This window comes from Panthera onca, chromosome A3 (genome assembly GCF_046562875.1).
Source record: "Panthera onca isolate mPanOnc1 chromosome A3, mPanOnc1 haplotype 2, whole genome shotgun sequence".
Lineage (NCBI taxonomy): Eukaryota > Metazoa > Chordata > Mammalia > Carnivora > Felidae > Panthera > Panthera onca.
The window spans coordinates 2,097,560-2,121,944 of record NC_138341.1 but is presented as its reverse complement, the minus strand read 5'-3'; the positions used below and the strand labels follow the sequence as shown (position 1 = coordinate 2,121,944).

Below are 24,385 nucleotides of genomic sequence, written 5' to 3'. Positions count from 1 at the left end.
CAGGACTCACCTCCCCCACCCCCACCGTTTCCCACCCTATCCCCCTCCCCCACAGCCACCGTTCCTGCTTCTCACTCCTGCCACCTGTGCTCAGGCTGCTCATCCCTGCAGATCGGCCGGGCCCGGCTGCTGTGTTCCCATCCTGCTGCTCGGGCTGAGGGGAGCCACCGCCTGGGTGTCACCTGCAGTTGGGGGACAGAGCTCAGGAGGGGCTCTCATCCAGAGGTGACACACTCCTACAGCACGCTGGCCAGCGAGCAGTGGCTCCCCCCGGCCACCAAGGCCCCTCTAAGGAAGGAGAACCCGTGAGCAGCACTGGAGAGGGGAAGACAAAGAAACCAGAAAGCCACGGGGGTGGGTGCAGAAAGGGAGCAGCAGAGGCAGGGCTCGCGGGAGCCCGGGGGTCCCCAAGAGCCAGGTTAGGACAGAGAGCATGTGATGACAGACAGGGCAAGAGAAAGGGCGTACAGGCGGGCGCGTCCGCGTGCGTGCCGGCACGTCCACACCTCTGACGGCAGCACCCGGGGGACACGAGGCGGGAGCTTGCGCTCGCTGGTCCCGTGTGGTGACGTCTAGGTCTTTGCCTGCTCGGGCTCGCCCGCGGAGGAGATGTCGCTCCGATGCCGTTGATGGGAAACTCTTCCCCAGGGTCACAGGGTAGCTAAGCCAGACCCAGGATTCAGACTCGGCCCTTCCAGCTGCAGAGTCCGTTTTCCCCATCGCGTGGTCCCTCAGCTCAGTTCCGTGTGCAGCGCCAGTGCGTGGCTGTGTCTTGGCAGGCCTGCGGTGGTCCGGTGTGGAGGAGACGGTGTTACCTGGGGACACGCGGCCCGCACACACAGTGAGCTCCCCGCCCACGCCCCGGGCCCCCCGTCCTGAGCCTGCAGCAGCCTGTCACGGGAAGACTGCCCGTGTTGACCACCCTCGGCCCCTGTGGTGTTTGTGGAGATGGAAGCACCTGGAAGGCGTCAAGTGAAAGGTGTGGAAGTACAGAAGATGTTATTAAGTCCCCCAAGTAACTTGGGTTTTTTTGCATTTCACGGGGAGACCCAGAATTTCAAGACGGTTGCCCTCCGCATTTGAAAGGGATTGGTGATCGAATAGATACGTTTAAAATGAGTCTTTTACTTTTGTGCCTTCAGCAATCACCCCCACCCTCTTCCTGTATTTTAAGCCATTTTAAGTGAAGTAAAGAGGGGAAAGACAAGGTGACAGCAAGTGCCAGGATGGATCTTGGCGGGGCTGCAGGGCTGTGCCCTCACGTTTAGTCGGCCAGAGCTGTTAATTGGGGCGCAGCCCCGAGACGCCTCTCCGTCCACTGCGTTTCCTCTGGGTGGGTGCAGGATGGCACGCTCATTAGGGAGGCAGTGGGATAAGCCCGGTCGTCGGCGGGAAGAGCGAAGCTTCTGGAACTGGCTCGCCATCCCCGCCACACGCACTAATGGGCACCAGCTGGGCTTCCCCGCGCACAGCGGCGGCCGTGGAGGCGGCAGAGGCCTCCGTGCCCACTCGAGCACACACTTCAGTGGCCGTTCCCTGGGCAACGGCGTCTCGCAGCCAGCTGGCTCTGCCCCCAAGCCCATCAAAGCGCACACCCGCCAGGAGCCGGCGCTGTGCCCGCCGCCGTCTGCGGGCTCTGATGTCGGAGCATTTGCAGCCGGGTTTCAGGGTTAAACATGAGGGAATGAACCGGAGGACTCAATAGTCAGGGGCCGCAGTTGAGGGGGTGTGGAGGTGTGCACGAGGTGGGTGGGAGGGAGGGAATGTAGCCGGTCACATTTCGTGTCCGCTCCAGACAAAAGGTGGAGGGGACGGCTTCCCTCGTTTGTCTAGGGTGAGAGGAAGTGTGGCCAAGAACAGCCTTTAGCCACGTCCAGGGTTGTGCGAGCTGCTGCCGGCGGGCCTGGGGCCACGTGGCGGCTCTGTGGGGAGGGGGCTCCCTGGCGGGGGTGCAGGAGCCTAGAGTGGTCGCGCAGATCCAGCGCGGGCTCACCGGTCATGGTGTTTGTGGGGTTTGCCCACACATTTCCGTGAACTGACCTAGTTGACTTGGCTGGGATTTCCCCCTTCCAGTGTGGCTGTGCCCACTGGGCCTCACCGGTCATGTCTTCTGCCATATTGAATACAAAATTCCCATTTTTGAGCACTCCACCTTTTAAAGCATTCTGGTGTTTGGATTTGGCCTTTTCATCTGACACGGACTGAATTTAATGAGTGCAAGATTCTCTGGTGTTTAACATGGGGGCTCTGCACATTTCATAGAGGCTTTGGTTTGTTTTTAAGTTTATTTATTTATTTTGAGTGAGAGAGAGAGTGAGAGAGAGAGACCGCGGGAGGGGCAGAGAAAGAGAATCCCAAGCAGGCTCCGAACTGTCAGTGCAGAGCCTGACTCGGGGCTTGAACTCATGAACTGAGAGATCATGACCTGAGCTGAAACCAAGAGTGGGGCACTTAACCGGCCGAGCCACCCAGGTGCCCCAAGGCTTTGGTTTTAATCTTTCATTTCTGTTGAAAGATTTTTGTTTGTTTTTTTTTTCCCTCTTTTTCTGACCCATCTGTAGGAATTTGAAATAATCACAATTACATTTGAAAAGATATGACGAATTCAAATAGTTTGTATTTGAATCGGGTTTCAGCGTAGGACTTTAATTTGCAGGGTTTGGGCAGGTAAAGATCGGAACCGTTCAGCGTTGAGTGTTGTAACTTCACGAAAGTGGGTTCTGCTCTTGCATTGGCCACCCAAGAGAACTTTTGTGAGACACGGAAAGATCACGTTCACCATGCACGTGGCTCCTAGGAATGGCTTGGGGGCACACAGTGGGGCCGCAGCAACCCGGAACCCAGAAGGGCCCTTGCAGACAGCAGGGAGCACGTGACCTTAGCATCTGGCCCTGGCGCAGAGCTGTGCTGGATTTGTCTGAGGGGCTGGGGGGAGCACGTCTGGTGGCTCTGCTGAGCGCCCGAGCGCCGTTGCACTCAAGGAGCCAGGTGGCTTCCCACGAGGGCTTGCTGCCTAATAGAGAAGTCAGATGGGACATTTGCGCTGATTTGGAAGGGCAAGCCGACTTCCCCAGCAAGCGGCCGCTGACCTTTACTGCCTACCAGGCAGGTGCAGTGGTGAGTCAGGCAGCCACAGCCCGACCGTCCTGGAGCTCAGCTTCCATCAGGGGAGTGAGCCACACACGAGGAAGGACAGGCAGGCGAGTCAGTGCTGGGCCAGCCAAATGTCCGTCTGTCGGCGGCCCACCGACTCCTCGTCCTCGGCACGTAGCAGGATGACCCTGAGAGGTGCCGCCTGGGGCGGCGTGGGGAGGGGAGGGACGCACAGGTGGGTGGCTGGTTTAGCCTGCGTGCAGCAGGGGAAATGCGTGCTTATCCGTAGACGCGGGTAAGAAAGGCACAGAATGCACGCAGGGGCGGTGGAGGAGGGCGCTCTGCGAATGCTGTGGTACCAAAGTGGCGGATAATATGGGAAGAAAACGTGTTGCAAATATGGCTGGCTTCTTCCTCATTACCACCACCCCCTTCCCGGCCAAAGGTAAAACACCAGAAACTAGAGAGTGGACCAGAGCACTTCCCTGTCCTGGTCCAGGGTGATTCCCACAGAAGGTGAGCCAGGGTGGGCTACAGGGAACGGGTCACGGTGTGTTTCCTTTCTGCTCCTCCTGGACACTTAGCCGACGAGCCGCAGGCTGCCTGTGACAACTCGTGAGCTGGGGTCCTGTTCCCGCTCGTGTTCAGAGACCCAGACAACAGCCAGAGAGCACCTGGTGCGGGAGCTCGTGTACACGCACAGCTCTGAGCCCCCGCGCTGCACACACAGTTGTGCTGGTCCCTACGTGTCCCTCGTCCGGGCTCTGCAGCTGTTGTGTGCCTGCTGCCTGACGTGGCGGCCCCTGCCCCGCGTCCTGCCTGCCCTCGCGCCAGCACGCGGGACCGCCGTGCTCACGGGTGCACGGTGAAGGCGCTCAGTTTGCCTTCCCATTTGGTCTCCTTGGTGTCCGCCTCCACTCAGCGGGGCTGAGGCCGTGGCTCCGAGCCGCAGGCCCGTTTCCGCGCCGCTTCGTGTGGGGTCCAGGGGGCCGGCGCCGTGTCCTTGGGCTCCACGCGTGCAGACTCTTCCCTCCGTCCCCAGTGCTTCCTGAAGAACGTGTGTCCGTGTAGACATTGTGTTGTTAGAGGAAGCGTTTGATATTTCAGCCCGGGGCACACGGCAGACCCTAAACACATCGATCAGCAAGTCATCAGCTTTTCGAAAAGCGAAGGTATGAAGGTTTTGGGGTATTAATTAGTTCTGACACGAGTGGGTGCCAGAGTAGTTTATAACGGTGGTTTTAAAATCCCATCACCGAAAGTGATTCGTGCCACTCTTGCTGTAGCTAATGCTGATGAATCACCGTGTTCTCAGTTTTAATGAGAATGTGGATGGTCCCTGTCCAGAAAGCACACACTGGGATGCCAAGCAAGTGTCACTGTTTCCTTTTTGTAGATCCGAAAAATGTGTGGCTGCATACGGAGTGCAAGTTAATGCGTGTATCAGCGGAAAGTGCTGTGGGTTCCCGTGCTCCACGTGGTGGGCGGTGAGGCCGTCCAGCGGGCAGTGAGGCTGGGCGTCCCTCATGGCGGGTGGTGAGGCCGTTTGGCAGGCAGTGAGGCTGGGTGGCCCGCACGGTGGGCAGTGAGGCTGGGTGGTCCGCACGGTGGGCGGGGAGGCTGGGCGGTGGGCGGGGAGGCTGGGCGGTGGGCAGGCACCCTGTCCTGGCATCTCTCAGGGCTCTGGCACAGGCACACAGCCATGGCTTCTGAGTGCTCGGTTGCCAGAAAGAGCCGGGTCACCATGTAGTCGGGTTCTAGAGACGAGTGGACTCTCTGTTGGTCAGAAGGTGACTCCGGCCGGGGAGAGAGCCCAGGGCCCCTCAGGGAGGCAGCCTCGAGAGGAGCCTCTGGTGGAGCAGCCTGGGCCCAGCTGCAGACCCGGCGGTCAGGATGGAGAGGGTGGTCCAGGCCGGGCCGTCTGCCTCCTGATGTTGTGTCCTGCCAGGGTGTCGGTGCTCAGTGTCCTGGGGGGCAGGGCTGTGTTGGAGGGGACGGTGCCGTGGGCAGCCTCGCGGGGGGCTGACAGGGGAGTGGAGTGTGTTCCTGGCAGCGTGTGAAAGAAGCGGTCCCTTGCGGAACGTTCTCAGCAGCGACCCTGGCGTCCGTGGGCAGAGTGGGGCCATCGGTCTAGGGATGTATGTGTGCCGGGCCCAGGGGCACAGTGGTGGGGCTGGGGGTGTCCTTCACCAGGTGCGTGTGTCCCTGGGATTCTCAGGAATCATTCCGGAGGACGGCCCAGGAACTCCTGGGAGGGCAGGCGCCGGCCGCCCTCTGGGACGAGGGGACGTGTCTGTGCTTCATCCCTAGCCGGGGGGCCTGTTGTCCAGGAGCGTCGGGCACTTGTTTCACACCCGGCAAGGGAAAGGAGACGCTTGTGCCCAAGCTGACACCGTAAACACATTGTCTCTTTAGGTGACTTTCATCCTTTTGATAGTCTGCGGGTTATAGAGCGGGTGTCGGCGTCGAGAAGGCAGATTACTTCTCCAGGGTTGCGCAGCAAGTAAAAGGTGGGTGGGGACACAGGTCAGGGCCTGTCTGGTGGCAAAGCCCATCCGAGTGACCCTGTGGACACCTCTCTGTCTGCTCTGAGCACCCGGGAGGCCCTTACACAAAAAGAAAGGAACCCTTAAAACTGCGTGTGTCAAGGGGTGTCCCCGCTTTGTAAGGATGTTAGGCGGGCAGACAAGTCAGTGTTTGTTTGGGAAGCACTTTGGAGATCGCCGCATGAGTGCGCTGTGTTTGCTGCCTCCTCAGGCCGCCCCTCACTTCTTACTTTAATGCTGTCCGTCTCCGACTTTGGGCCAGGGCATTGTCACTGAGCCCAGTCTTCTTCTGTATCGTCCTTCTTACGTGAATGATTCCTGTAAAATGCCCTCCGCCATATCCAGTTTTCGTTTCAGGACATCGAAGAAACATCTCAGACACCGTGGAGCTGTCCGCCTACAGAATCCGTGTGTACTTTGTGGAGCCCCGCCCCCCGGCCACTCCCACGCTGTTTCCCTCTGCACCCCCAAGCCGTGGGGCCGTGCTTTGTCCCCCGACATCTCTACCCCTGCGTCCCTCCGCGCCCCACCCTGCCACTTCCTTTACGTCCTCGTTCCCAGTGGGTGATTCTCCTGGGGGTTTCTGATCTGCCAACCGGATGTTGTTTCTAGGCATTTTACTTAGTTCTTTTAAAAATTTTCCGGCTCAATTTTGGTGGTGTTTTTTGCTTGATCACGTTTTTGATTCCAGCTCTTATTTTTTGGTGAGTACTTTAAAGATTCTAGTGCCTGAAGTCATTGGAATTCTCACTCTGGGGTTCCTCCTTCCGGCAAGCTCCCACTCAGAGGCAGTACCGCTGGTGTGAATTTTATCCTGTTTTATTGCTCGCCCCTGTTGGGCTGTCCTAGTTCTGTGGGAGTCCCGAGGGGCCGGCCCGTGGGCACATTCTTCTAGAGTTTGCATCCTCTGGAGACCGCCTGCGGCTGCCAACGGCCAGGACTTCTGGTTAAATTCTTGACCTAGGACTTCCCAGTCCAGGACACCAGCGGTGTGACTTCCGTGAGGGCCGGGGCGGGGTGCAGAATGTCAGGTGGACTGCCGTCTGCTTGGGGCTGTAGCTGAGATAAACACGCGTTACAGACGTGTCTCTGTGCCAGCACATGCTTTTAAAGAGAAAGTGGCCCTTCGGGAGCCTAGACTTTTGCCAAGGTCCCAATCCCAATACGGTACCTGTGTGGGCCTCCTGGCTATTTCCTGTTCGACGTGTCATCCGTAGATTCCTGGTGGAGACAGGGATTGAAAGGGCAGCCTGAGCTGACCTTTCTGGTTCCAACAACAGCTTTAGTCTTTGCTCCTGATCATCACATATGTGTGTGTGTGTATATATATATATACATTGTGTATATATATATACATTGTGTGTGTGTATATATATATATACATTGTACTTTCTGAAAGCACGACTGTGCATTTAAAAATACAGATAAATATTTTACAGAAGTGTAAGTTTTTTCGGGATGTATAATTAGCGGTATTGCTAGAATCAAGTTCCTGAATCTATTAAGTTGATAAACGAAAGGAAATGTTAATAACCATAGTGGGAGAGAACGATAAACTCTTTACTTCCTTCCTGGGCTTCTCATATAAATATCAAACTGCCTCGTGGCCATGTTACCTGGGTATCTCCTAAACTTTTCCAGAGCAACACAACCGAAACTGTGTTTTTTCTAGGTTACTCACCCTTGAATGATGCCACTGTCCTTTTAGACATCAGGGTGAATTTATCCTTGAGGGTCAAGAAACCACAGCAGATGTTTTGTTTTGTTTTACCGAGAGAGTGCCGATGTGTGAGCATGCATGGGAGCCATGACCCTGGGATCGTGACCTGAGCTGAAATCAAGAGTTGGATGCTCAACTGACTGAGCCACCCCCCCGCCCCTGGCATCCCACCACACCTGGTGTTCCAGAAGGAGGGCATTTCACACAGTGGACGGGGACTTCAGGCAGAAAGGGGGGGATGCTGGGGGGACCCGGATCTTACGCTACAGGAAGCGGCTTGCACCCCGCCGTAGAGGGGCCAAGGCACACGGTGATGTTACAGGAACCCGGGAGCCTGCCGGCACATGCTCTGCAGGCTGGGCGCTGGGGGGAGGGCCGCCGTCCACACCCTAGGTCTTGGGAGCCTCTCTGTAGTTGAGAGGCCACGGCGAGCGTCCGTGTTGGGCGGGTGGACTCTCCGTGCTTGTTCTCAGCCGTCCGCCTGCATGCCTGCCTTGCTTTGCTTCTGTTCTCTTCTTTCGCCGCCTTTCGCCACTGCTGTGCAGGCCACTTCCCGCTGGCACCGGGAGCTCCTCCCTGGGGAGCAGAGGCCGTGCAGCCACCAGATTAGGAACCCGCTGTGCTTTCGGGGCCCGCCCGGACCGGATTTTGTCTGGAATGAACAGAGTTCCCGCTCGCCGTCGGACGCGTCTGCCTCTCCTCGTGGTGAGGCGGGTCACGTGACACCCGTTCTGTCGCGGTTTTTGCCTCCCACGACCAAGCAGTCCTCTCTTGCCCCCTGGAGCTGGTTCCTGACAGCAGGGTGATTACGTGTGTAAGTGGGCACCGCAGGGCAGCGGGGCCCGAGGTCTGCCCTGCGCCTCTGCCCTGCGGCTCGCCAGGGGCTCCCACGGTGGTCGTGTTTGGCGTGGACGCTGGGAGCACTGGCGGGTGCTTGCGCCTGGGCCTCTCTCGGTTCAAGCTCCACTCAGGCGTCGGCCTGCCGGTTCGCTGGGTTAGGGTCCCGTGGTCAATATGTCATTGCTTCCCAGATTCAAAAAGGCCACCCAAAGTTGGGTCTCCTCGTTTCAAAGATGCCCCAGCACGGTCCAGATGGCTGGACCCTTCGGAATGTCACTTAGGCGGTGCCACTGGAACCCCACAGGCTTTCTCCTCACTGTGCACCTACCTTTCATTCTCCCTGAGACGCGGTGTTTGCCATCTGGGTCCCGAGGTGGAAACCAGCTAGCAGGGCAAGCAGGGGATCTGGTACAAGGAGTTACTAACTACGACAGAAGAGCAACTGGTACCTCATAGGATGGTAACTCGAGGGTTCAGGGCACCCAAGGAGGGGGACGTGGAGGGTTGCAGACCGTGCTGGAGAAGGCATGGCTCAGGCCACTGGATGGCAGGGGAGGAGGGGTGCGGCCCTCTGGACGGCAAGGGGAGGAGGGCTGCGGCCGGCTGGATGGCGGGGGGGGGGTGGGGGGTGGGAGGAGGGGTGGACTGTGGTGGGAAAGGCTTGGCCAGCCTGCAGCCCTGGCCAGCGCGAGCTGGCGAGCAGCACTGGGCAGGAGTAGGCCACCCGTGGGCTCAGGTGGTCACAGCAGCCACGGCAGGGCGTGGAGGGAGAGCCCTCAGGGCCGTGGGCAGGTGTGGAGGGGCCTGCGGAAGGAACCGGCACGCCAGCCTGGGCGTGCGGCCTCCTACCCCGAGGTTCTGAGTCAGGAGGGCCGTAGGAAGGCTGTTGCCAGGCTGAGGCAGCAGGTCATAGACAGACGAGGGTCCGGGGCCCGTTCGGGGGCCGCGCTCCTCGGACACCCTCACACCACACCGCTCACGGGACCCCATTGCAGTGGAGGCCCTGGGTTATCTCTGCGCAGGGTGTGAAGGCACACACAGAGCTGGGAGCTGGTCTGTGCACCGAGCAGGAAGGTCAGCGAGGGTTCTTGGTGCGGGGCCAGGGCGTAAGCATCTCAGGCTCTGTGGGCCGTGCAGCCCCTCTCTCATATGCTTTCCTTTCCTTTTCTATGTCCGTTAAAGTGCAAACCATCCTTAGCGGGCGGGCTGTGCAGAAACAGGCAGGGAGCCGGATTCGGGGCAGGCCGGGCCCACCCGGGACGAGGTTCGGGTGGGGAGCCAAGAGCCCTGATGGGGGCTGGCCGGGGTGGGGGCCGCTGCCCCAGCTGGTGACGGCGCCTGGCTTTGGGCGAGAGTGCTCGATCCGTATCTGTGTCTCTGAAGCCGGGGGCTGCTCTGTGTTGCCCCTGTGGCACCAGCACAGCAGAAGTAGCTGCCTCATGAAGCCTTTGTCATAATCCACTGTCGTTCTCCGAGAGCTTCTCCCGCTGCACAGGCCCAGCTGGGGCCTTGGTGGGACCTGGTAGAGACCAGCATGCCAGCACCTTCCAGGGCTTTGATGGTGAGCGGAGCTGTCCATTCCCACTGGTGCGGCCAGTGGTGCCGCCTTTGGTGACTATCCTGATAGGGAAGGTCCTTCCCGTCATCCCCGGGTCTGCTGTCTCTGCCCAGCCTGCCCCTTCCCTTGATACGTTCGGGAATCTGGCGATCGCTGCAGGTTGGTTGGCTGGTCCTCTTCGAGGTGGACGGGGGCCACGAGTCCCTAGGTCTGGCTGTTGGCCAGGTGGTACCCCTGGGCTCACTGTGCATTCTCACAGGTCTGGACCCTTACTTGCCCTTCCCGTGGTGCCAGCATCGTGGACCTTTGAGGTTGGCTCTTTCTAGGGAAGGCTTGGAGGAAACTTTGTCTATTCTGCAGCAGTGTGATAGGGTCCTTCCTCAAGGGGGCCTGGGTCCCCCTAAGGGCAGGTGTGCGAACTGTTCTGGGTCAAGAGCGGAGTGAGACGTGGGGACTCTTCACTGATGGCTCAAGTCAGGTTTCTGCTCGGGGCTGCGTCATGTTGGTTGCATGGATCGGGGGTGCCTGAGTGTCTGGCAAGGTCTCTTCTCCCCTCACCTGGCCTAACACGCTCTGATTGGCCCTCGGTTCCTGTGCCTGCCTTGTCTGGAGATCACGGCTGGTCCCTGCCCCCATCCACCCTCGTTCTTACAGTCGGGGAGCCCTTGCTGCCCTGACCACCCTCAGAGCTGCTTGGTGTGTGGGACCCCCCACACCAGTGCTGGGAGAGGAGGTGACAGGCTGGGCCCTGCTCACTGCCGTCAGTCTGCCTCCTGCATGCCGGCCTCCAGGATTTATCCATGGCATGCCCTAACGCACGGAACAGCCTGTGCAGAAAGGCGTTTTTAGGCCCAGCCCTGGAGGCCCTGCCTGTCCCGGGTGACTGCTTAGTACAGCTGGATTCTTCTTCATTTGTCCTGCTCAGCCTGCGCCAGACTCAGAGATGGCTGAGCTCTAAAAATAGCCCTCGGATTCCGAACGCGCCCACTGCTTCCCGCGTCCCGCTCCCCACCGCAGCCTCCTCCCCTCGGGCTGGGGATCAGATTATGTCCCCAGCCAGGGCACCGCCAGCCCTTTAGCTGAGCTGACTGGAGCCGCTATTCAGGCTTACAAAGGCTCTAATCTCCTTTGAGTTCCTCTAAGCCTGGACTCGGTAATCCCTCACAGCGACAGCACGCTCCACGGGCACCGTCTGCACAGCCTCAAGCACGCCTCTTCCATTCATTGGCCCCGATTATCTTTTTATCTCATTAAGTGCCTTCAGCTCGCGTGCTCCATGTAAAACATAGACAGTGGTGTCACACTGGCCTTACAGACCCGACTTGGTGTCTTCTCTTTCGAAGCAGTGGGCCGTCGAGACTCAGGGCCCTTGGTTTCTTGTCTGACTCTGGCGCGAATGAAGCCAGTTAACTTTACCTGGCCTCAGTTTCCTCCTTCACAGAAAGAAGGGGCAGGGTTCGTCCTGCGTGTTGTGGGAGCTCCCTCCTCGCTCACGTGGCTGTGGTTTCTACCACAGGCTTGGTTTCTTGCGGCCACTCGGGCCCTGCCCTCCGGGGGCTCCGGTCATCATGATAGTGATTCAGCACAGGCAGGTACATTACAGGACCTAGCTTCAGGATGGGCCTAAAAACAGCGATAAAAGCAGAATGCCTCACCGGTTATTACAGCATTTTCCTTCTAAAGATCAGGTTTTCCTTCTTAAAAGCACCTTAGTTTCTTTGATAGCTGCTGGATTTGCGTTGAATGCTCTGTTGAGATTCATACAGATATGGAAATCCTCAGAGTTTCAGAACCAATTTGCATGTCTCGATGGGTGTGCTTCAGCGTTTCTTATTCAGCAGTGTTTACCTTCAATTTCATCTGCTCCTGAGGATTTGGAGAGTTTCTGATAATGCCTGCCACATTCCTTGGACCTAAAGCGCACTCTTTTCAGCAAATTTTGCCGCCTCTTGCATTTCTGGGGTGGGTGCTGTTGGCAGGTGCCCCGGGTCACTTTCTGGTCTTTCTCAGGATGATTTTCAGAGGTTACATTTCTCAGGAAGCGAGTTTGGACTCACCTTGTACCCATCATGTTTTCATAATAAATTCTGCCAAGAAGGGGCGCCTTGGTGGCTCAGTCCGTTGAGCGTCCGACTCTTGATTTTGGCTCAGGTCATGATCACAGGGGCTTGGGATCGAGCCGTGTCCGACTCTGCACTGAGCGTAGAGCCTGCTTGGGATTCTCTCTGTCTCTCTCTGTACCCCCCACCCCCACTCCCACCCCGCTCTCACTCTCGGTTTCTCTCTAAAAAAAATAAAAATAAAAATTCTGGTAAGGAAATTTTATAATCTTTCAGAAAATCCAAATAAGTTTTCCAGATGCTAGAAAATTTCCTTAAACCATTTACCTTTATTCACCGATATTTAGAAACACCTATGGCTCTCTGCGCCCAGTGTAGTTTTCTGTCTCACATGGACTCGTGTGTCACCACCAGGGTGGGCGTTTCCGTCACTGTCCTGGTTCTTTGTCCAGGCACGTCCTGCCTGGAGGGAGCCCCCCCCCCCCCCCCCCCGTGGCCTCGGCGCCCTGTGGCACGCCCCCGTGGTGTGTAGCAGCCCCTCGTTTGTCCGCCCTGGAGAGACTTTGCTCACTGTTGGCCCAAGCCACGTGCGCAGAACAAGTTGAAGAAGGTTAGAGCGTCCCACGGCATCCTCGTGCTGTGTGGACGGGCCATGGCAGTCGGTGCTGGAGGCTTGTCCTTCCCAGCAGATGTGGGGGCCGCACGATGGGTCTGCATCCAGGGCTCCTAGAACGGCAGTGACGGGTCGTCGTCCCCAGCTGTCTCCCTGGTGGCCTTGTGGCCATTATCCCTTCTTGCCCGTGTTGGATGCTCCACACCAGTGTCCCGGCCACCAACTTGTTTTCGGATTCAGCCCGTCTTACACGCTGACGCCAGATTCTTCTTCTAAAGCACGGCAGGCGCTCGGCCTGTTGTGTTTGCACTGATGGAACGCACACCCTCCCTGCCGGCACTCGTGTCCTCGTTCCGGGCGGCCGGCCTCCACCCCGTTGTCTGGAGCAGACGCTCCCCACGCCTCCGCTGGTCTTCAGGCCCCTTTCTGGTCTGTCCTGCCAGGGCCTCAAGCCTCAGTTCTTGTGGCTTTCATTTGTGTGACCCTACCCCACAGTGAACTGTTGGCCTTTCTCCGTCCTGCAAAGCCACCGGGCCCCAGTCCTGCTCGCAGAATGCCTCAGGTCCGCTTCCACGCGCCCCAGTCTCCCTCGTGGCTGGGGTTCGTCGTCCTCCCCACTGGGAAGGCATCTCTCTTTCCTCAGCTCTCTACCTGGACGTCTCTCAAGGCACTTGCAGATCTCGTCCTCATATCAGTTAACCATCTGACTGTTTTGCGTCATTGTCGACAGGGTCTGTATCTGACTCTGTTCTCATTCCCAGACGGAGGCGCGGAGATGGTTAGACCTGGTGGCTAGATGGTGTTACAGGCAGGTTGTTGTGGCCTGACAAACACCCACGTCATTTCAGTGGCTTGTTGACCATTGTCGCTTGTGGTTTGAGGGGATCTCTGCTCTGTCTCTGAGAAGAGCACCGCGCCCAGGGGAATTAGGACCTTCAACCCTGCAGAGCCCAGAGTTAGGCCTGTGGGTCCTGGGGGAAGAGTAAGTGGGCTCAGCCCTGCTGTCATTCCATGTTGCCAGGGCTGTGGGCTCCCGCGTCAGGGACACAGAACCACGTAGAAGTATCTGGTTTCCAGTCCCGTGTTGGGGACATAGTACCACGTAGGAGTATATAGTCTATGCAATTGTCCTGTGCCTCAGGGGCTTGCCTGACTGTGCCCTGGTGGGTGTGATGGGGCTCTCAAATGAGTGATGCTTGGTCCACCCATCAGGTCCCAGAGGCGTGGCCCGAGCAGTTTTTAAAAGTGTATGTGATTCTTCAGAACCCTGAGATTCTCCCCACGAAGCCCTCGTGGTCCCATTTCTCCCCCTGACCCCTTTCACACAGCGGGGCCAGCAGACCACGTGTCTGCAGCCTGATCTTGCCGCGGAGCCCGTGGCGCCGGCTCCCGTGCAGGCGGCAGCCTCCTCCAGTCGCCAGGCATGTGGGCTGGCCCGGTGTTGTGGGTGCAGCGTGTCCGCTGTGGGATGAAGAGGTCCTCGGGCGCTGTGCCTCCTCCTCTGGGCACGTAGCCTGCAGCTTCTCTGGGGTACTGGGCCTCAGACCCCGCCCGGCGCCGGGGCCCGAGTCTCCATGGGGTATCTCCCCCTGCTGGCCGGGGTCTGCTGCACGCTGCGTGGGGCCGTCAGTGCACGTTCCGCAGGGCGTCCCCACGTCTTCGGAGCTTATCTGGCAGCAAGCAGGGGCACTGACGCAGCCTTGCGGGCAGAACCACGTGTGGTTTCCTCCTCGTGGAAATGCGGACGGTGTCGGGTCCTCCGCCTTCACTGGGATAGGAAAGAAGGCGCGTGGAGGTCAGCGTCCATGTGTCACGTACCTGAGGCTGGTGGCGGTCCTCTTGACGGGGACCCGTGTCTGGCACCGCAGCTGTGAGCGGGACGCCAGCTCGGTTGAGCTTAGAGGAGCCCGCGGTCTGTCTCCAGGACCCGCTGACTTTGTGCGGAGGCCAGAAGGTGGATGCGGCAAGGCCCTTCCATGCCCTTGATCGCTAACGTAGGCACGTGTGTCCGCCACCTGTGATGGGGTGGGAGCATCAGCGTCAGTCCTGCTGTGCGTTCATGGACCATGGGAACGAGCACTGGGTGGGTCTGTAGAGCCAGGAGATCTGCTGTGACCAGGCGTTGTCCGGGCCTTTTTTGTTACGTGGCCCTCCAATGTCCCCACTCTAACAGGGGACATGACACTTGGGGTCTCAGACCTTGTGTTCAGCAGGTCTTGAACCACTGAGCATTGCCCTTTGCTCAGTGTACGACCACCACGTAAGTCGCGGTAGGTCTTCTTGGGTGCACTCTAGGGTAACGGTCACTGTCGGCACTTGCCCCATCACTGTGGCTTCCGAATTCCCGGAGATCTGGCCATATTTTCTGTCAGTGGGTTTTAGGTCTGAAACTGGCTCAGATCGGTGCCGGGTAAGGGATTGTGACTTTTAGTGGGGTGACTTCCCTCAGCCTCCTGCTCATCCGTTCTTGTTTTCCTTTGAATTCCTTTGAATTCGTATGTGTGTATGAACGTATGTACTAGGCAGGCAGGGCTCTGTTGAGCGACCATCTGTTTTGCTCCTAGGAATACCGTCTCTTGTTATCTGTCACCACAGCTCTCGGCCAGTTGGCCTTCCCCAGCTGGCACGCTGCCTTGTTGGTCATTATGATAATTGCTACCCCCGACTTCTGGCAGTCACACACCATCCCCAGGCTGCGGTTGCTGTGGGGCCAGGTTTAGCTGCCGGAATCGGGAGTGGTCACAAAGCTTGTTATCAACCAGTCACACTCTGTGACAGCCTCTCCTAAGAGTGGAATTGTTGGGTTATTTGGTAAGTGAATGCTCAGCTGCCAAAGGGTTTCCCAGAATGTCTGCACCGTGTTAAGGTATCTCCAGCCCCAAAGGTCTGCACCGTGTTAAGGTTTGTCCAGCCCCGAACGTCTGCAGAAGACCCATTTGTTCCACATCTTTTCCAGTGCTTGGTTTTGTTCATCTTTTTAAAATGAAATTTTAGCCATTTCGCAGGTGTGTAGCACATCTTGTTTGGTTTTATTTTGCATTTTTCTAGTTACCGTTGATGTTGAGCATCCTTTCTGGTGATTGTTAATCATTCATGTTTCCTCTTTTTTTTCTTTTTCTTTTTTTTTTTTTAACTTACTTATTGAAAAAGAGACGGGGGTGGGAAGAGAGAGAGAGGGAGAGAGAGAATCCTAAGCAGACACTAGGCTGTCAGCATAGAGTCTGATGCAGGGCTCAGTCTCACTACGCGTGGGCTCATGACCTGAGCTGAAATCAAGAGTCATACACTTAACTGACTGAACTGCCCAGGCACCGCCCCCATTCAGGTTTTTTCTTGAAGTGTTGATTCAGTGTTCTGCCATTTTTTAAATTTGGGTTGTTTCTTTTATTAAATTGTAAGAGTTCTTTATTATGGATACAGGCCCTCTGTCAGATAAATATATCATGAGTATTTTCTTCCAGTCTTCGTTTTTTTCATGATATCCTTCCAAGAGCAGAAGTTTTAAGTTTTGTGAAGTTCAATGTCTGTTGTTAGATAGAAGCCTTTAATTTTAATGTGGTCTATATTATCAGTGTTTTCTGTTATGATTTGTGTTTTATTCTGCCCTACTTAAGAAATCTTTGCTTATCCCAAGATTGTGAGGATATTCTACTATGCGTTGTAGAAAGGATTTGTATTATTTTGTCTTTCACATTTTTATCTTCAGTCTGTGTGGAATTAGTTTTTGTGTATGTTGTGAGATAGGATAATACTTCATTTTTCATGTGAATATATGATTGATCCATCATCTTTTATTGAAAATACCATGCTTTGACCGTTCCAGTGCAGTGGTATTTTTGTTATAAGTCAGGTGACCATTCTTGATAAGGTCTGTTCCTAGATTGCATTTTCTTTCTTTGGTCTATGTATCTGTGTACCGATACCAAGTTAATCCTGGATTTGTAAGTCAGCCAGATTTGTTCCTGTGCCCGGCTGTTTTGGCTGTGTGGACAGCTCACATTTCCATTTAATTTTAGAAGTACAGAAACAGGTTGTCAGCTTCTATCCAGAAAGCCTTTTGGAACTTTAATTAAGGTTCACGGGTGCCTCACAATAGTGAAGCTTCCAATCTATGAACATGGTATACCCTCCTTGGATAGGCCTGTGCTTTCTCCCAGCAGTGGTTTTAATTTTGCTGCATACAGGAGGCCTTACACCTCTGTAGTTTGAGATTTTATTGGATATTTGATTTTTTAATGTGATTGTTAATATTTTTAAAAAAATTTCCTAAAGTGTTGTTGTTATCTATAGGTATCCAGTTAAATTTTATATATCACCTTGGTGTTCAACAGTTTTGCTAAATTCCCTGCTTTGTTTCTAAGAGTATAGTGTGTGTAGACTGTCAGGTTTTCTACACCCATTATCATTAGCAAGTAGTGGTGTTTTCATTTCTTCTTTTCCCAGTCTTACACCTTTATTTTTTCCTTGACGTATGAAGTAGGCAGGACCTCTAGTAGATTGTTAAGTAAAAGTGGTAATACAAAACCTTCTTGTCTAATTCCTCTTCTCAAGGGGAAAGCATTTGGTATCTCTCCCTCACTGCTGTGTTTGCTGGGTGAGCAGGGAGTTACAGGGAAAGACACCTGAGCAGAGTTCCTCAGAGAAGGAATTTGTTCTGTGGGGACTCTGCCAGAGACGAGCTGTGTGCATTTCACTCATCTTGTAGAGAAGCTACAGTTAGTTCTCACGCGGGTGGCTCCATCACTCTTCGCATTAGAGAGTTCTTTTTTCTGTCATTTAGGAAGACTGATATAATCTGTGCGTGTACGGGGTGAATGTCTCAGGCGTTCCTTTCTTCTCTCTGCCTCAGAGTCACCAGTTAGATATTCTCGTATTTTAGGAATGCCATCGCCGCTTCTCAGGCTCTGCAGAAAGACCGTGTGCTGGAAACTTCCACAAGAAAATGAGTTTCTCGTGTAGAAAGTCCATGGTGCGCTGCATTGTCAGAGGTGAAACGGGAAGGTGACCGTTAGGTGTGTGTCCCGGCAAGCTGTATGGGACGTGAGCCCCGACCTTGGGGTCAGAAGGCCCTGGTGGAAACCCCTATCCTCCCGCCTGTCCTTTGATCGTGGCCGACAATGGCAATACTGCCCCTGAAGCCCGGCATCACCTGTTATGTTCACTGGTGCGTTGTTTGGCTGATCAGTTGGTGTTTGGATTGAAGGGCCGTTGCAGCTGCTCAGTGGGACGTTTTCCAGTGTGGCATGAGGCCCTTTCTTCTTCGTATTTCATGCGGGAAACCTTGTGCACGCGGTATTCTCTCTTGTCTTGCATTTCTTTTATGGTCCTCACTCGATGTCAGCCTGGTGATTTAACGTTGAAACCTGTTCCTTGATTTACCATCATGTACTAAAAGGCCTTTAAAAGGGAACGTGTTTAGCACAGATGCAGTGTGGTACTGAACGGAAAACATATTTGAAAGGATTTATATTTAGGGATTTATGATTTAATTTTTGTCCCATAATGTTAAACCTGATTCGTTTTGGTCTTCTGTGTCTCCCTGTCGTACTGAACAGTCGTGCAGAGTGGCAGAACCCGGTGCCTGGCGTGTTCCTGGAAACAGGTGGCCCTGGTCTTTCTTGTCTTGGTGTCCTTATCCACCAGGAGGCATTTCAGAGCGCTCCACGACAGATCCCCGGGGGCTCTGAGTGGTGGGGACTGAGCAGCCGCCGTCGTCTGCGGGAGACGCTGTGTCCACGCGGCGCCAGCGGGCACTGGGCCGCACGCTGCCCGGAGAGCCAGGGCACAGCAGACACGACGCCTGGTGCGCTTCAGCGTGTGGTTCCCACCTGCCCGTCCCCTCCCCTCCGCGCACGGGGGTCCGGCGGCACTGGCGACACGGTTTCCAGACGGAGACTTCTCAGGGTGCCCGGTGCCGGTGCGGGATTCCCTCGTACAGCAGTGAGGAGCGCCTGTTCGCCGCCAGCCTTACGCCCGAGCGGCCCTCACGGGGTGTCTGTCGCACGCCCACCCCCGCGTTTTGCTCCCTGTCGTGAAGAACCGTTGAGGAAGCACAGAAGGAAATCGATTTGGAGGAAAATCAAATTTTCTTCTGAAGCAGAGTGGTGGTTTTAAAACAGGGAGGCAGGGGTTAGGCGGCTGCTGGCGGGGAGCCTGCCTGTCCCGCTTGCTGACTCTGGGTGTGTGCCCCCCCGCCCTGCTTGCTCCCTGCCCTTCAGATGTTCGAAAGGGCAGGCGCGCTCTGCCTCGGCGTCTGTGTGGATGGCGGTGCGCCGTCTGGGCCGCGGCCGCGAACCAAGCTGTGTTGACATGACCCTCTGTTTATTCCCCAGCCTCAGACAGCAAGGTCCTGACGTGTGCGGCCGTGTGGAGGATGCCGAAGGAATTGGAGCCCGGCAGCCACGAGTCCCCTGATGACTCATCGAGCCCCGCACACACCCTGGAGCTGCTCTGTCACCTTGACGACACGGCCCACGGCAGCGTGGCCTGGTAGGGTTCCGCCTGTCTCGTACGCCGGGGGCAAGCCTGCAGTAGACGGCGTGCGGCCGCAGACTCCCGTGGTAGGGCCCGCGGCGCACGCTCGGGACTCTGCTCTCTTGTGAAAAGACGGTGTGAATGGCTTTCTGTCTGTCTCTCTCGTTTCCTGGTCCTTGTTCTCCAGAGCGGACACGTTCACGGAAACCCTGCCACAAACATCGTGAAGGAGCCTGTGTGCAGGCGTCCTTTTCGTCGAGACCAGTGTGGCCAGGCCCGTGCCGGGAGGGTGGCGGAGGCGGGCGCCGCAGAGGTCTTCGGCGTTCTGTCGCTCTTTCGCTTCTAAATACGGTCTTATTCAGCGGTCCTAAGCGTCAATCAATTGTGTCTTTAGGTTGAAGGCTCACAGTTCCTTCTTCTGTGGCCTGAATGAGGATATGCCGTGTGCCCACCTCGCTGCACCCCCGAGCCGCCACGCCTTTACCCTTGCCTTCGTTCCCCTGCGTGTCGTGTGTGGGGCCCGGGGGTGGACACGCACCCGGTTCATCCGGGTTGCCTGGCCTGTCGCTGCCCGCGTGTTGTGATGGAGGCGCAGCCGCACCCGCCAGTTCCCCAGGGGAGCCTCCGCCGAGTGCTGCGAAATCCTGAAGCCTCCGCAAATGCAGAAGGCCATGCTTTCTAGAAGGGACTAAGAGAGCGTAACGTTGTTACCGGTGTTTACCATTACAGTGGTGATTACCGTTTTCCTTAATACAGCAACGCTTCCGTGTGTGTGCACACACGTGTGCACGTGTGAGAAAGAGCCGTATCCTCTGTACACCCAATGCTGTTTTAGTTTAATCTACCGATTAAGTACGTTTAATCCAACACATCTTTACTAAGCACCTGCTGCATGCACTTGCTGGGCCCCAGGGATGCCAGGTGGTGGGGGGGACCCGGCCCCAAGCAGACACGCATGATCTCTCAGGGGAGACTCATGGTGTGCACATGTAGGTGACCCAGGGCAGGCCGCAGCATGTGCTGAGATCGTTGTGAACCGTGTCCCTTGAGCCCCCCGGGGAAAGAGGAATTAACGATTACTGCTGGGATTGAAGAGGGATTTACTTGGGAGCTGACACGTGGAGCTGGGACTGATCCAGTCTCGGCATCAGCGGGGAACAGGGAGCAGACCTGCCCGTCGGCGCCCCCTGCGGGTCTGGAGGCCTCTGTGCTCCCATGCGGGAGGTGTGGTCTCGTGGGTGCCAGGCTGCCACCATGTCCACAGTCAGTTCTCCGTATGGAGCCGACAGACCGCCCCCCCCCCCCCCACCTGCAGGAAGCAGAGCCGCACAGGAGCCCCGCGGCTCCCACGAGGGGTCACCGGAGTGCAGAGCGAGCCTGGCAGCGGGGGCACGCCTGGAGTTCACTTTTCGGTCAGTGCTACAGTTGCTGCAGACACAGGCTCGCGTGTGGATGCGAGTGTTAGAGTGCACGTAGGCATGTGTGTGAGTGTCGGGGGGGGCACGTAAGACACGGTGCAGGCCAGCAGCGACTGCGGGGAATTTAGTGTGTGCAGAGGGCGTCTGTGCCTTTGGCTAGTGCACACATGGGCCAAACTCACGGGAGTTGAGGGAGGGGCTGCTGGTCTGCGTCCCCAAAATGTTCTGGCAAAAGTGGCCACACCAGTCTGCGTGTGCTGCCGGGAGGTGAAGGTCAGTGAAATGTTAAGTCTGGGTCACACCCATGATCACATTTCTGTCATCACAGCCCCTGTGGCACAGCCCATTATCACACCCCGTTATCACACCCCTGTGAGCACACCTTGTGAGCACACCCTGTGAGCATACCCTGTATGAACACACCCCTGTGAGCGCACCTCATTATCACACCCCCTGTGACCACACCTCGTGGTCATACCCTGTATGATTGCACCCCTGTGAAAGGGGAACTTGTTAGGAAATAATTGTTGGCATTTAAACACACGCAGATGAACTGTCTTCCTTAAATCCACTTTGGAAGTCCGCTCTCCTGAATCTGCGGCCCTTGTTCACAGTGTCTCTTGAATTCCTTTTATTCTCTGCTGTATCACTATGTGTTTGCTGACTTTTTCCCTGAGGTAGCTGTGATCCACCTGCATTGTAAGAACAACACAGATGGATCCTGTGTGCCGTCGCCCATCTCCCCCAGCGGTGACGTTGCCTTCCTACCATGCACTGTCACCGTTGGGAGCTGGGGGTGTACCTTCGGTCCTCTGCCATTTCACCACGTGTGTCTATTTGTGCAGCCATCCCGTGGCCAGGACACAGGACCGGGATCCCTCCTGCTACCTGTTTGTGGCCATAGCCCGCTCCTCCCCATGCCGCATCCTTAATCCCCGGCAGGCATGAGTCTGTGCTCTGTCCTATAGACTCGTCACATTGAGAATATTCTATGAATGGGATCGTCCACTCTGGAAGCTTCGATAGTAGCTTTGTGCGCTCACCGTGATTCCCTGCAGACTCATCCTGGTTGTCACATGTGTCCATCGGTGGCTCTTTCCCTTTATTCTGAAGAGGGGTCTAAGGGAAGATGGGGCACAGCTTGTGTGACCACTCACCTATTGAGAAACAGAGGCCACCACTCACCTATTGAGGGACAGCTGGGCCTCCCCTGGGTTTTGGACATCATGGATGCAGCTACTGTGAGCATGCATGTACAGGTGTTCTCACATCTGTGGGTTTTCCTCCCTCTCAACTGAATGCCCTGGAGTGCAGTTCCTGGGGCGTCTGGTGGTTGAGTGTTTTGATTTGTGCAAACTGCCCCAGCCTTCTCAAGTGACTATGCATCTGACGTTCCCACCAGTGATGTGTGGGGACCCAGTCTTTGCATCCTCGCTGGCCTTTGGGGTTGTTGCGCGTGTTTTTTTTTTTTTTTTGTTTTGTTTTGTTTTTTTAAACTATCTTCAGTGATGTCTTAGCAGACAGGGAATTTGCCTTTTGGAAATTTAAGTTTGGTGCTGTGTGTGGGGTTAAACACGAGGCAACTGCTAATTTTGTCTGTTTGCTTTTTGGTTTGTAAATTGAGGCCGAGAGCAGTTCTGGGAGAGGGGCTCCCAGCCAGGTCCTGAGTGTCGGCCCTGCTGCTGGCCGAAAGGGAGCATCCTGGAAAACCACGCAATTCCCAGTCTGCCCGGGTCGTTGCTGTGCCTCCCATGTTCTGGCACGGGCTCCTGTCCTCAGGGCCGCTCGATGTCTGTTTGCCGTGGAGCAGCTGGGCCCCAGCGTAGATGGCCCCACATGCCCACTTTGGCTCTCCAGCATGCAGGGGGTGGGCAGTGCCCGCAGGCTGACCCTCCACTAGAGATTCACCAGTGTGTCTGGTTCGAGAGTGAAATAGGTGCTCCCGAGCTCCCAACATGGAGGGAGACAAGGCACTGCCCTAAGGCTGTGTAGGTTTGCTGGAAAGTCACCCACTTCTCAGTCACAAGTGAAGATTACTGAAAAGGAGGAAATGCTTCAGCTGTTACAGTGGCTCGATGGCAGGATCTCTGGAAACGCGCCACCCCCCATGTCTGTTAGGACACACAGTACAAATAAGGCAGCAATCCCTTCCCTTCCTGATTTTCTCAGATCCACACTGTGGGGACCAAGTTGAGCTTAGAGGGACTACCTCGTAGCTTCTGTTCTTGATTAATGAGCCATCAGCTTCTTGGTTCAGTATGACCTCTTCGGAGAGGGCCTTCTTAACCATCCTGTCTAAAATAATCACTGTTCCGCCCCCACCCACGTCTTCCTGTCCTTGCACCCAGTTTTATCCTGTGTAATAGCAGTCACCATGCCTGACGTTGCTGTGTGTGTTCATGCTCCTGTGACCCCGGGCAGGCGCCTTGGCAGGGGCAGGTGCGTCCTCAGCACCAAGGACAGCGCCAGGCCACCGTGCATGCTGTCTTGTGTGAGGGGAGAAGTGGTGCGTCCTCAGCACCAAGGACAGCACCCGGCCACCGTGCATGCTGTCTCGTGTGAGGGGAGAAGTGGTGCGTCCTCAGCACCAAGGACAGCGCCCGGCCACCGTTCATGCTGTGTTGTGTGAGGGGAGAAGTGACTGTGACCAGGCCCTTCTGAGGTTTGCACGCACCGCCCCCTGTATTTCCCACGTGACCCTGTAAAGTGGGGACCATTGCAGAGGCCGTAACTTGTCCGGGTGCTAAGCAGAAAGCATCCAGCCGTTTTTACTCGGTGGGGTGATTGGGCTTCAGAGCCAGGCAGTCTGACCCCAGAACGACACCAGTGTCCCAGGATTGCCTCCCTGCTGAGTGAGCGAGCAGCAGGAGCCACTTGTGGTCGTCACACTGTGATTTGGAAGTTGTTTCCTTTGCTGGGAGTAGAAATACATCCTCATCAGAATAAGTTCTGAGAATGCTCACACATCTTCCTGCTGGTCCCTTGTGGACGACAAGTGTAAATATATTGTGCTTTCCAGGGGAATTACTCATTTTGAGATAAAGCCACCTTTTTTTTTTTGGCATACTCCCCACCCCCCCCCCCCCATACCCCCGGTTTTCTCCTGTGGTCAGTGTGTGGTGACCGTGGATCAGTGTGTGCTGAGCGTGTGGTAAGCGTGGAAGACGTGGCCTTCCGATCTGTTGGTATGTCACGCTGTCCCTCTGGGCGTGTGCCTCCTTCTGGGGTGGTTGTGAGGGGTCTCTGGTGAGCTGTCCAGCTCTGTGTTCATTAGATGCTGGCGTCTCACACAGGTATGAGGTATACCTGTGTATACACAGGTATACCTGTGTCTCGTGAATCAGACAATAGCTCATGACCCTCTTCCACTCTGCCTGTCACCCTGGAGGGAGTGGGACTGGGCAGCCTCACCTGGGACCAGGCCTCAGTGACATCCCTCAGATGATGGCCCCAGGATGAGCTCATTTGGCTCACTGCCGGCCACCTTACTGGGCGGTTGGATGCTTTTACCAAACTGATGTTTTCACTGTCTACAGGGCATCTGGCCCCAGCGCATTTCAGTGTGTGTGTGTCAGATGCCTTGTGTTGTTCTGGGATGGGAAGGGACCTACACAGCTCAGTGAAATTAATAAGAGCCCCCTTACTGTGTTAAATGAGGTAGGAGAGCTGAGCCCGGGGGCATGCGTGTCATTGGCCCTTTTTCCACTTTCCAGGGGTAGGTAAGGGTGGGCTCTTCACGGCACCCCCTCTTACAGGGTGGTTTTTCCACAAAGGTGGGGCTTCTCCGTGAGTCAGCAACGAGACCGGCAGCTCAGGGCGTCCGTCATTGTCCGCAGTGTGGACTGTGGGGGTCGGTACTGGAGTGAGTGCAGACCCAGTGTGGCCCCCTGTCCTATCACACCAGCGTCATCGGGGCCCTGGTGGAGTGTCAGGAGAAAGGAGGCAGTGATTTGCTGAGAGGGCTGTTCCCGGGTGCGGGCCTGCTGGGGCGCCATGAGCATGTGCCCGCTGTGTGCCTGCCCTGTGGCATCATCACTGTTGGCTCAGGGCAGATGAGTCACAC

The 24,385-nt window shown here is 56.1% G+C and overlaps 1 protein-coding gene across 4 annotated transcripts in view; it reads left to right on the top strand.

Annotated features, from left to right (window-relative positions):
- EIPR1 (EARP complex and GARP complex interacting protein 1) overlaps nt 1-24,385 on the top strand; it is a 117,560-nt gene that overhangs the window by 63,586 nt on the left and 29,589 nt on the right. For all 4 annotated transcript variants that reach the window (XM_060647799.3, XM_060647795.3, XM_060647809.3 and 1 more), the window contains one exon: nt 18,763-18,919. In XM_060647799.3, the coding sequence (XP_060503782.1) occupies nt 18,763-18,919 (157 nt within the window). The remainder of the gene's footprint in view (nt 1-18,762; nt 18,920-24,385) is intronic.